Genomic DNA, 13,124 nt, shown 5'->3' with positions numbered 1-13,124 from the left:
GCTTCGGCTGGGCGGACGGGGGCTCGGATTGGGAGGAGTGGGCCTACGCCGGGACCAGCCGCGCTGCCGTGGACGAGGCGGCGATGGGGAGCGGCGGACGGGTCGGGAGAAGGCAGCGGGCGGCGGCGATAGGGAGCGGCGGATGGGTCGGGACTCGGGAGAAGCCAGCGGGCGTCGGGCCGGCGGCGATGGGGAACGGCAGATGGGTCGGGAGAAGCCGAGAAGGCAGCGGGCGAAAAAGGTCCTCTTTTATTTTAAGTATTTTATTTTTGGTTATTTACAGTAATATTTAGTTAAACGGGTAAGCATAAATCAACCCGACCTGTTTAATCGACCTGTTTAATAAACAGGTTAAATGGGTCGGGTCGGGTGACCTGTTTATTAAACAGGTCGGATTCAGGTTGTAATTTTTGACCTGTTTAATAAACAGGTCAGGTTCAGATTTATACTTTTCTGACCCGTTTAATATCTGACCCGACCCGTTTATGCCTGACCCGACCCGATTGCCACCCCTAATTATTTCTGGATATTTTATAAATACAAGCCTAACACAGCATGTAACATATGTTCTTGCTGGTTGTGCTGACCTAATCTATGAATCCTATAGGATTTTCAACCTAATCCTATAGGAAAATTCAAGCATGTCCTAAGACTAATACAAACAATATTTAGACCAAAATTTGATGTATCTACTTGACGAGTCTATATTGTCTAGATCATCTAAATTTAATGAGTAAGAGTGAAACATTTTAAGACATTTTACTGTCTATCTGATATATTAGGGACTACTTCAATTTAATCAAACTTATTAATTTCTCCCGACATATACCAAGACGGCAATCAGGACGCAGCGTCTATGTTCTAGGTGAGTCAATATTGCTCCTTTATATGGCGCGGGATATGTTCCCCGGCTCCAAGGATGCTATCTCGGATTAGATGGGTGATCGGTGACGGTCGGTCAATTGATGTGCTGGATGATACCTGAATCTCTGACCTACCATTGCGGTTATGGCCCACCATGGTCGATGTAGACATCCTTAGGTCTTAGGGTATGCAATCTTTTTTGCTCGGGAGAGAGGAGATGGGAAGTGGCGTCGATGTGGTGTCGTTTTGGGAAGTAGCTTACTGAGAGAATCATTGCTTTGTAGGTACATACAAGGGATGGGCCGGATAGAAGGACTTGGGGTACGACATGCAGATCCAATGTGAGGTCCTCTAACCTTGGGGATATGTATAGAGTTGAGGCTCCACGATCGATCGATGGTAGCTGGTTATGGAGACTTCGCACTTATCCCCGAGTTACCTTGTTTCTGTAGAAGGTTGCATGGGATTGTCTTCCGACCAAGGGTGTCTTTTGCAGGAGTGTGAGGCTCCCCCTACTTGTGACAAATGCTTAGAGATAGAGGGATCAGTGGACCATGCTCTATTCGGCTGCCCTAGGGCTACCTTGGTGGGGCAGCTGACTGAAGTTGACTAGCATTTCTTACAGTTTTCGATCTCGATAACGGCGTTCCTAGCTCACCTGAAGGATTCCATGGAGAGACTCGCCGATGTGGCCGGTGGTGCCAGATGCGCTTATATCTCCTATCATGTTTGGATAGACAAAATGCTAGAATCTTTGAGGGCAGAAGGCATAGCCCAAGGATTGTCTTGACAGGGCACTCATTCGTGCAGCAGAGTACATGCAGACTCAAACTGTTGGAGGAACTTGGACTACAAGGGACACCTAGGGCTCTCATTCAGCTAGAAGCACCTCGAACGATCTTCATCGCCTGAAGCCTCCATTTCCAAGCTTTCTCGAGGTGAACTTCGATGGTAGCATGTCTAATGGCGATAGGAGACGCGACACTGGGTTTGTTATTAGAGATTCTGGTTCCAGATCGGTTGCGGCAAGGGTGTGTCGGCTCTATGACACTTTTGTCCTAGGTGTCGAGCTGAGAGCAACTAGGGAGGGCATCTTTTATGCTCGTCTTGTCCTAGGGGCGGACCAGATTCAACTATAGAGAGACTCGGCGACTGTCATCAAGTGGATCCAAGGTCACGCCAGGGCGGGTGTTGAGCACCCCCTTTTGTACGATATCCATGGGACGCAAAACTGTGTAGAACTTTTGCTTACTCATGTGTATCGGGAGGCAACCATACCCATATGTATCGGGAGGCAAACATGGCCGTAGATTAGGTGACTTCCAATGTTGCTCAACATTCCAATGGCATCTTATTGGGCCAGCTATGAGTCCCCCCTCCCCCCCCCCCCCCCCCCCCCCCTTGCCTTCTTCTCTTTTCTGATTTGGATGTACTCATGCTAGATTGGTACAAAGCATTCCGCGTGTTACAAAAAAAAAGGCAAGGGCGAAGAAACCGACTCCCATTTCAAGTGGGTGAAAAATATGTATAGATGAGAGAGCACAGACTGCCAATTCCTAGGTATTTGTAGTCCAACGGTCATACTCACGTAGGCCTCCTCATTTTGGCCTTTTCTTTTATCTTGTTTTCTCATAAAAAAAATTGATTTCCACTTAATCAAATTATACTTAAAAATATTTGATGTATACTTAAAAAGTATGTAATGTCTTCATTGAAATATCTTTGATTTTCATGGATCAAATTTCTTCAAATATGCAAGGTTCACTTTGAGACCTAGTTGGTACCTTTTTTTCATAGTTCTATTGTTTCCACAAAAAAAAAAAGAAGGTAAAAAATTTTCAATTCTATTTTTTTAAAAGCAAGTTTTCACCCTTCTCCCTCCATCCCTCTTCTTTTGCCCAACCTTGCTCTCTACTTGTTGTCACTGCCCAATCACACTTAATGGACCTCACTGACTATCTCTCTGCATGATGCCGAGCTATTCTTTGTCCTTGGCCACATCGCAAACCCTATCCTCGCCCTCTCTCCCTTTGCTTCTCTCTCAGTTGCCTCTCATTCGATACCAAGCTCCTTATTATCTTTGGCTTTATTAGCAACCCCATGCCCCCTTCCTTTTCCTTTGCCGCTCTCTCGACCTTCTCTCCACTCAACGCTGACCTCCCCTTCGTTTCGGCCATGACGTCAATCCTATCCCCCCTTTCTCTCCCACTCTCTTAGCTGCCTCTCCATCCGATGTTGAGATCTCCCTCACTGGCTACATTATCAGCCCCATCCCCCCTCCCTCTCCCTCATTTCCTATCCCTGGCCATCATTTTTTTTAAAAAAAAATCAACCAAACATATATATTTTCTGTTGTCCAAAGTCTATTTTTTTTATAAAAAAAAATGAGGTCATACTTTTGCAGGTAGTTGGAAGGCCCAGTTAGCAGTTGGTCTCGATCAATAGCCTAACCCCCATGTTAGTTTTGGGCTTAGGCTACTTAAAGCCCAACACGATACCACAGCTCTCATTTCTAAACGCTATCTGGCTTTCTTTAAGTCTGGTCTTACGGACAACGGGAAAAAAAAACATCATCAATGTCTCAATGATGATTGATGGCTTCTGTGCTTAAAAATAGAACTAAATGCAGGCTTTCCTTTTCCTTTTTCATGCAAAGTTTCTCAACCCTCAATATTCAAATCGCGCATGGGCTACAAAACCATCACTAAGCTTACATCTGTTTGTCTTTCAATGCATGGGCAATGCACGAGAAGTGTCGATTAAATGCTCAGTTTCGCTTGTTATCAACTGAATTCAACATCCCTTAACAATGTTTTGCTCAAAATCATCTCTTTACAATATTATTTATATTTTTCAGGATAAAAATTGTGAAGCCTCATTCTCAGATGCCTGACCCATTGATTGAATTCTTCTACATACATCTAGCTTCACTTGAGCATATTCTTCTCCTAGAGCAAATACGGAACATAATCTGTGATAATGAAATTGTAACATCAGCATTCTGCCTCCTTCGGTAGGTCCCCTAGCACCCACACCATGCATGATGAAATAGAATGCTCAGTCTCATCGTCCCTTCTCATGCATCCACTGAAGCTCCTTTGCTTTCATCAAATATTTTTCAAATGAACAAGTGCTCAGTATTTATCTTGGACCAACTACATAAGTGGTATTCCTCTTTATAGCCAGTTGGATAATTTCCATGACTTGTGATGGTAGGCTTTCGTGTTATTCGACACTTCAATGGGTTGATATAGAAGGTCGCTGGATCTTCCTGTACTAGCAGCTTAACCCAATGGGACAGAAGGTCGGTAGGACTTATGACTATCTCTACGGGTGGTCTGGCTGTTTCCTGATATCTATGGATATCTTGGAACATTATTAACCATTAATCTGAGAGCAATAGATGCCTTCCGCGTAAATGCAACATGAATTAGTGAGTTTAACTCCTTTCATAGACCAGATATATGAGCCTATCAATATATGGTTGAGAAGAAAGAGGGGATTGGGAAGTCAAGTTCATTATTTCAGATGATACAAGGACAGGAAACAATTAGGTACAGTTTTGTCTTGACGCTATTTCCCTGCAGATTCTTTGTCACAGGAGTATGAAGCTCGGTTGCATTAAAATAATCTAAAGCAACATTTCATTCTCTCACCAATTAGGAAATAATCCCAGAAGGTTGGCTGCAACTGCTGATGGACATCTTCTACCCACTATATAGCTCCACTTTCTCACTTTATTTCGGATCAACAAAACATGGTAACAAATATGAATATTAATTACTAGGTGCTGCAGACTGACTGGCTGACCAACTTAGCTCAAAGCAAGGAAAAGGAATACTAGTAGAGTCGAAATCTTTTCTACTAAATTGATCCAAGTTGGTCATTGAGATACGCCAGAATCTTTTGAGAGAGTAGTGTGACTGCTATATTTTTTGTGCCAGCCATTCGGTTTAAGTACTCGAGAAATAGAAAAGAAGAGCTTGAATTATTACTGAATTGGTGGCGGACCTGCTATAATACTAATTTCTGTGAAAGCTAAGGTCTGGCAGCTTCATATGAATCAAAAAAAATTAAAGGGATGCTCAAGCGGGAGACAGAATGATCTGATATTTAGAACTATTTTTTGCCAACAAGTTAGAGATCTTGATCGAGATCTCGGGCATGGTAGAAGCGAGCATTAGTTGCGAAAACCTGTGATCGCACATATTTTGATTTTTGAAGATGTGAAGCATGGTGCAGTTTGTGAGTATTGCCATCCCTTAGTTGACACAAATAATCTTCTATGCAGTAAGGCATCAGTCGCAGAAACCTTAGATTTCATGAGTTCACTGTCGCAATCTTCAAATAACTAGCTAACGGAGAAGCCTAAAGTTTCTATATCCTCAGATGCTACATTCATGATTCATATCCTCGCATGCAACCATTCCCTAAGAAGATGCCACCAGTGGAATCTAATGCTTCAGGATCTCTAGTCAATTACTCTCCATATTGGCCACGGTTCGGACCACTTCAATGAGCGTACAGATGTTGAGCCACTTCAAGAGTTTCTTATCCAATTCAGCCTTCAATACGTTATTGAACAAGATAGAACAGAAGGGGATACAGCCAGAAATTCCACCATTCAAGATCTTTTGATTACTGGGACCCACCCAATGGATGGCGAGCAACTGAATTGGACATAACTGGATATAAAAATTTAAAAGCCAAGTAGGGAGGATCCAGACTCCACTCTCAGGAATGTTGGAGCTGCTAATATAAATATTATGGAATTAGAAGAATAACCTTAAGAATTATTATACCTAATCTTTGATGTAGATCATAGCACCAAAATGTCGCCTATATGGTGATTGTATATTAATCCTTTGAGTGAATTTTTGAACATTTCTAGTACCAAATGTTCTCTATTTCTTAATTTCCATTTCCTTCTGAACTTTTAGACCTTCAGATAAAATTAATAAGCATTAAGCGTTTACATAGAACTACAAAGTTATTTTCAAAAAAAAAAAGGGTAAAAGATTGTGTTTGACATCAATAACTTCCTAAGTACATGCAAAGTTAATATCTAAATCACCATTTTAACATGTTTGGTATTCGCATGAAGTCCACCAAGGAAGCTCATTCAAAACACCTCTCTAGCACGCTAGCTTTGTCCACATGTGGTAAACATTTAGCGAGAACGGTATGACCAAGAGAAAAGTTGATTTCGTTTTAATGGCCCGGGCAGTTCAAATGTCTTTCTCATCACCTTCCACAAAATGAGAAGCTAAGTGATCGAAGGCTTCAGCTGGAGGCTTGATGAAACTTACAGCAGCCGGGTGTTTGGGTTTCTACTGACTGCAAAAGATGAGCCATGGTTTCCGAGATCTATGAAATAAGTAGCCGCTTTTATCAAAAAAAATAAAAATAAATGAGCCATGGTATTTGTTATATTAATGCACCGTTGGGACACAGATGCCTCCAACAGTGTCACACCTGCAGTAACCCAATAATATCCTGGGATACCTTAGTGAGATCCAGAGCTTCATGCTAAGTTCCAAAATCAACCATTATCAGCTATTTGATATTTTGCATGGCAGGAATCCAAGAATAGGAGGCAGACCAAATTAACTAGTACTGCTCTTCTGGCCATGTACCATGGGATGCAAATGGCTATAGGCTGCAATATTTTACTTTTTCCCACATAGTTCGTCTGCTGATTAGAGAAAGGCAGCACAAGTTTAATTATTGTTATCCTAGTATCCTTCAGCATTTATGATTCTGTATTCAAATTATACGCACATGAAGATCCTTTAATGGTTCATCTTTCTTGAGAATTTATTATATGTTGAAATAACAAGGAAAAACATCAGAAGTAAAAGAGAATCTTGTGATGCATTAGAACCAGCTACCTTGATTCATGATTCATGAAGGTAAGCACTTGGATTTACCTTGTGACAAGCTCATAGTACATCACGCTATTTTAGTTACAAATTAAGCCATGACGAAGATAAGAATGTTGTCAATATCTCCTTTTTTTTATTTTTTTTTTTTAGGACATGCCAACTTGTATTATTTTCTAATTATTTTTATTACTTCTACCTCCTTATGTTGTGACTTTGTGACTTGTTGGAATTATAAATAAGTAGTGGTAAACTTTTTGACCATTCTAATGAAGTGCGGAATTAGTTTAAAGGGATCCTGTATGTACCATCATAGACCAAGCAGTTGTCCCCTTTTTTTCCCGGCTCAAGACCCTATAAAATATGTGAAACTAGTGGTGAGTGCAATCAAGTAAAAGTTGCAAGAGATTATGAATGGTTCAAGTCCAAAATTCACTCCCACGTTAAATATTAGTTCAATTAGGTTAGACCGTTTCAACAATATTAATTGCCCGAGTTCATGTACCATCATGTGTTAAATATATGTGAAACACTTGGGAAGTGTTTCTCTTACTTTTGCCCGCTAATAATTGCCCTATAACTCGTGGGAACCATTCCCATTAGGCTATTGTCAAACAAGACCATCAACCTAATCTACATGACTACTTGTTCGCAAAAGGTAGCTCCCAATTATATGAGCTTTATCTATTTTACAACTATGCAAGATGTTGTAGTATCTTATAGTAAGATTTCCCTTTGATATGAAATATGCTTTGTCCGGTGCCAAATAAGCTTCCTCTTGAAATCATAGCCACCAACCCGACCTTTTTTTTCCGCCAACCCTTGAGATACTTTGTTTAGAAATAAGCATGGCCATAACAAAAGAGCCAACCGTTTAGCCAATAGGTGTAGATATCTTCTAAGAAGAGCTTCTGCATTTTCTTTCAAACATGGCTTCTGCCACCTCCCTCTTCCCGTTGCCGACAAAGTTATATGTCCTAAGATACACGTAACAGGTAGAACTTGATGTTAAGTGGGCCTGTAGGAGATCGATGAGGTTTCAAAGCGTTCAAGATCGGTGAGCTTTTCAGCTTCGCATTAGCAAACCTGAACCATGCATTCGTGCCGTACAGCATGGTGAGAAAGATACCGACGGCACATATTCGAAAGACCTGGGCAACTACATCCATATTCGTTGTGTGTGAGTCGCCGATGCGGAAGAAAAAAAAGTTCTGGGTGACACTCCTAAGCAAGAGTTACGTGTACTATGACTATGGGCTCACCAAATCTACTTGGCTCTCACGAAGCGACACGTAGGAAGGATCGTGGGGCCCGTGAAGGACCAATAGCAATAAAATAACGAGATTAAGGTGAGACGTCGGTCTCGTTGGTTTCTTGTGGACTTCAACCTTCAATAGATCGACGTTAGCTTATTTTGACTCCGAAGCCTAGCAGGCCAAGTCAAACATAGCCGGCTCGTGCTATTATGGTAATTTCCACAAAAGCTAGGGGTGCAATATGTGGCAGCCATTTATATATCCACCACCTTCTCGGATAGCCTTCGGCTGCTCTCCATAAACCAACAAAAGAGAGAGTGGGGGAGAGAGAGAGAGCTAAGAGAGAAGAATTCAGATGGCATCAAAGGCCTTCTTCAAGTCCTTCCTGATCTCCTTCTACCGTTTCCTTCGTCGAAGGCTCTACAACCCACTCTTCCTCCACAGAAGAAGTCCCCATGGATCTTCCCACCTAAAGCTACCGAGGAGCCTCTCTATGGAGCTCTCGGAACAAACACTAGTGTTTGATGTGGAGGGAGGGCTCTTGAGGTCCTCCTCCACCTTTCCTTACTTCATGCTTACGGCCTTGGAGGCTGGAAGCTTCTCGAGGGGCCTTATCCTCTTGCTTTTATACCCTCTACTCTGCTGTCTGAGCCATGAGGTGGGGCTTAGATTGATGGTCATGGTGTGCTTCTTTGGGATAAGGAAGGAGGGGTTGAGGGTTGGAACAACAGTGCTTCCCAAGTTCTTCTTGGAGGATGTGGGCTTGGAGGGTTTTGAAGTCTTGAGGAGGGGTAGAAGGAGGGTTTGTCATACATGCATGCCAAGGGTCATGGTGGAAGGGTTTCTCAAAGATTACCTGGAGGTGGAGGTGGTAGTTGGGAGGGAGTTGAAGGATTTTGGTGGGTATTACACGGGGCTAATGGAGGAGGAAACGAAGGTATTGTTTGGTGAAGAAGATACGGGTAGAGATGCCTTTGGGTTTGGAAGCTGCAGCAACTCTTCTCGGCACCACCTTTTCTCTCATTGCAAGGTGAGTTGAAATATATTCTACTTCTTTCATACAAAAAAGCCTATGCTTATATGTTTCTGAATCTATATGCATTTATTTATTTTTTATTTCCATGGTTATTATCAATATGTGGTACATAAGGTTATTAAAGAATTCAGCCATCCACAGAGAGTCTAAATTAAGAATCCATGGCATGGATCCTCGCTAGTCCATATAAAAGAAGGATATATTTCTTATACATCTAGTGGAATAGAGAGGGGTGTAGCCCGACAGAAACACCAGACGGGACCAAACGGACACCTTGTCGGTGAAGCCAAGTGGCTCTTTTAACTTATGATACTTCTTTTATTTCAAGACATTATGGCAAGGCTCTTTTAACTTATGATAATTCTTTTATTTCAAGACATTATGACAATACGTCCAGATTTTTTAACATACATGTATGGTCTTTTCCCATTTTGTCTGAACACAAGTTAATTTGCTGCTGCCGGCCCTGATGGCAGATTGCAAAAAGCTGCTCCTTAAAATGAAGCCTGCCTTCCTTTTTTTGTAAAGTCGGTCTCAGCCTGTATTTTTTTTCCTAAGGTTGTTGATCATAATTTGTATAGTTTTATAAACCATGAAATAATATCAAGCCAAGAGTATGCTTGGTAATACCATAAAATTTTCAAGCTCTAGGATATATACAAACTAAACATAGGAAATCCATCATATTTTTCCAAGTAAAAGATATAACTAAAGTTTCTAATTTTGAATCTTCAATGATGGATCTAGGCAATTAAAATGCTGGTCAGTTTCCTCCCCGTTTCTCTCTCAAAAAAATAATGCATTTGAAAGAATAATAGTTTTGAATTTTCAACTTTTAAAAATGCATGCAACAACAAAAGCATGATCTCTATATACATGATCTGAATCTACTAATTAAATAAATTGTAGGAAGAAAAGACCAGCTCCAACCGTTTAAGTACCCAAGATTGATGTTAGGCTTATGCATGCTATAGTGTTTCTAATCCACAGATCGGCCTGCTCTAATACTTTTTGAAATAATTAGAATTTTATGCAAAAAAAAAACTAACTAGAAATTATTATTTATATTTTTTAATTTTATATAAATATTTAAAATTTATAGGATAACGAATATATATTTGTGCAAATTTTCATAATTAGTTTTCCATGAACGGCTGGCATGCTAGCTGGTATGGAAAGAAAAAGACAAAGCTCTCGTGAATCCTACGACCCCATGATGATGGCAGAACCAAACTCACTCATGCCACTGAAATTACGCTTGTTAGTGTTTCGAGGAACCACTTTCCAGTGCATCATCCACTTCCCCTGTCGTCAATCTCATGGAAGGTTTCATGACATGATTTTTAAACCTGTACGTGAGACGCGTTAATGTTGGGCAACCCAAGGCGAGCATATTCGTGACATTAATGGTGCAATCGCACCAATAGGATATCTTGACCGTGCATGGCAGGACGAAATGGTGCATGGCACCGACACTGCCAACGAGTACGTACAAACAGGAGGAGCCGTCCACTTGGTTGGACTCATCCCCGGAAAAGGGTCCATTAGTCATCAAATCACAGGGTTTATTTTTATGGATTTTGGTTGTGTTCTGCCCGGAACTTAAGCAAGGCCCTACCAAAGAAAATAATACTTGCATTTCGTTCAAACACCCACAAAGACAATCAATCCTGGCTCTCTATTAGCATTAATTAGTTAAGACATCTTTTAAGCAATAGTAGTGGTTAGAAAAAGTAAGAAGATTAAGAAGTCCGGGAAGGAGAAAGAAAAGGTATGTCCAACCAAGTGAATGCCAATACCAATCAAGGTATGTATGATTGAAAGGGAAGCCTGCTATTAATTTGACGGGATGTTAGCTTGCTACCATGAATTTCTAGGGTGAAAGGTACCAGAGATCGTTGGTGTTCCTTTGCTAGGGGCATGGTTGTGGTTGACGCTGCGGATGAGTATATTCTTTTCAAGTATGCACTTCTAGATTTAACTCCTTAAGATAAAAATGGAGGTGAGGTCAGACCAGCAGCAATGTTACAACTCCAAATTCGTCAAGTCAGCAGCAATATTATTGCTCCGAGTTCCCTTACTGTCATTGTTCCTTGATTAGCTTTTGGACTAGTTAGTTAGCACGGGCCTAGATTTCTAGATATTAATTAACCAAATATTTATATGAAAAACAGTGAACCTCTCCAACCTAAATGGCTCGAGTATTGGCGACTTCAAGCCACCAGAAGGACCTTGAGCTTGCTTCCTTAATTGGATCTCCAAGCAACCGTCTGCTAGAATTCTTAGCAAGGCACATTTGGCGAGCCAACAGGTCTACGTACCCAATCAATATCCGCCATGTGATTGAGATGGTTCAGAGAGAAGAACTAGATGGATGAAGAAATTTAACCTCTTTTTTTCCTCCTAAAAGATTGGAAAAACCTAAGACTCAATATTTACCATCCCTCTTCTAGTTTTTTTCTTTTTTCTGCTTATCAATCAGCTTACGGAGAGGCCAATGAAGCTGCGGATTGAGTGGCCTCGTACGTGGCCAACCACTCCAGAGGTGTTCTATAGTCCAGAGAGAGAGAGAGAGAATTGCCTTTTATTTATGTTCATATTAACATGTATGAATCATGCGCCTGAAGAAGCCTATAAATATGAGTCGACATAATCTCCAGTGGGTGATTGTACTGGAAAGTGCGGGTCTGGCAGTAATAACCTTCCGTATGCATGCAGTTTGCAAAACAAAAAGATTGAAATGAGCAGCAGTTTAATTAGGATGCATGTGTTATTGCAGGAAGTCCACCTGGTAACTGAAGCTGAGAAGAGGAGCTGGCATGGCTTACCCAGAGAACAATACCCAAAGCCCCTGGTGTTCCATGATGGCAGATTGGCCTTCAGGCCAACCCCAATGAACACACTTCTCATGTTCCTCTGGCTACCCCTTGCCGTTCCCCTATCCATCTTTCGATGCCTGGTCTTCTTGTTTCTGCCCTACAGCATATCCATCCCCATAGAAGCCTTCTTTGGGATGAAGGGCAGGGCCATAGATCCCCCCAGCTTCAGCACTGAACGCCAGCCCGGCGGTCGCGGTCACCTCTACGTCTGCAACCACCGGACCCTCCTCGACCCGGTCTACATCTCCGCCGCGCTCAACAAGCTCGTGACCGCCGTCACTTACAGCGTCAGCCCCATCTCTGAAGCTTTGTCGCCGATCAGAACGGTGCGGCTGACCCGAAACAAAGAGGAGGACAGGAGAAGAATGGAGAGGCTGTTGAGCCAAGGAGACCTTGTGGTGTGCCCTGAAGGGACCACTTGCAGGGAACCGTATCTTCTAAGGTTCAGTCCACTGTTTACGGAGTTGGCCGACGAGGTCATCCCGGTGGCGCTGGTCACCAGAGTGAGCATGTTTTATGGCACGACGGCAGCCGGATTCAAGTTCTTGGATTCCTTCTACTTCCTCGCAAATCCTTGCCCCGAGTATGACGTCGAGTTCCTGGAGAACACACCGACGCGTTCCATTGGTGGAAAGAGTTGCAGCATCTACCAAGTGGCCAACCATGTCCAGAGAAAGATCGGAAGTGCCCTGGGCTTCGAGTGCACAAATCTCACCAGGAAGGACAAGTACCTCATGCTTGCAGGCACCGACGGGATCGTAAAAACAAAGCCAAAAAGACAATGATTCGGATGCATAAGAACCTCATGAGGATCATCTGACAAGGATGCTTGAATATTAGCGTATTAATTTGTTCTTGTTTGGATAAAGGTCGAAGCTTGTATTTCTCCTTGGTGTTGTACTACCGCACGCTTGTTTAATTATTGTACTCATTCTTTGATCTGAAAGGGAAAGAATGGAAAAGAAGGGGACATATTGTGATAAGATTCTTGCACAAACATGCAACCAATAGGAAAACGTACCTGCTTTAGTACCATAAAGAAACAAGAACTATGAATTACCAGATATAAAGAAACAAGAACTACGCAGATAAAAAGTTCAACGATCAAATCTAATGAAAAATCCACTTAAAAAAACATTATTAAGGATCCAATCCATAGGGTTCAGCAGCCATGCACATAACCCGCAAAATAATGCGGGAGATACTG

At 42.0% G+C, this 13,124-nt stretch overlaps 1 protein-coding gene across 1 annotated transcript; it reads left to right on the top strand.

The window, feature by feature from the left end:
* The first annotated feature begins 8,293 nt into the window (after nt 1-8,293).
* LOC103701014 (putative glycerol-3-phosphate acyltransferase 3) lies at nt 8,294-12,900 on the top strand. The gene is made up of 2 exons (XM_008782942.4): nt 8,294-9,032; nt 11,818-12,900. The coding sequence occupies exons 1-2, from the start codon at nt 8,358-8,360 to the stop codon at nt 12,700-12,702; spliced, it is 1,560 nt and encodes a 519-aa protein (XP_008781164.3). The 5' UTR covers nt 8,294-8,357; the 3' UTR covers nt 12,703-12,900.
* The last annotated feature ends 224 nt before the right edge of the window (nt 12,901-13,124 follow it).

Source organism: Phoenix dactylifera, chromosome 8, assembly GCF_051530095.1.
Source record: "Phoenix dactylifera cultivar Ajwa chromosome 8, Ajwa_hap1_PhDact_Kaust_v1.1, whole genome shotgun sequence".
NCBI classification, from domain to species: Eukaryota; Viridiplantae; Streptophyta; class Magnoliopsida; order Arecales; family Arecaceae; genus Phoenix; species Phoenix dactylifera.
The sequence above is the reverse complement of the archived record's forward strand: the minus strand, read 5'-3'. Positions and strand labels throughout refer to the sequence as shown.

What these genes read in the sequence shown, in the direction of transcription:
- LOC103701014 (XM_008782942.4), top strand. Translation starts at nt 8,358, where the DNA reads ATGGCATCAAAGGCCTTCTTCAAGTCCTTCCTGATCTCCTTCTACCGT. An exon ending in ACCTTTTCTCTCATTGCAAG is followed by an intron (nt 9,033 to 11,817) that starts GTGAGTTGAAAT and finishes GTGTTATTGCAG; the next exon opens with GAAGTCCACCTGGTAACTGA.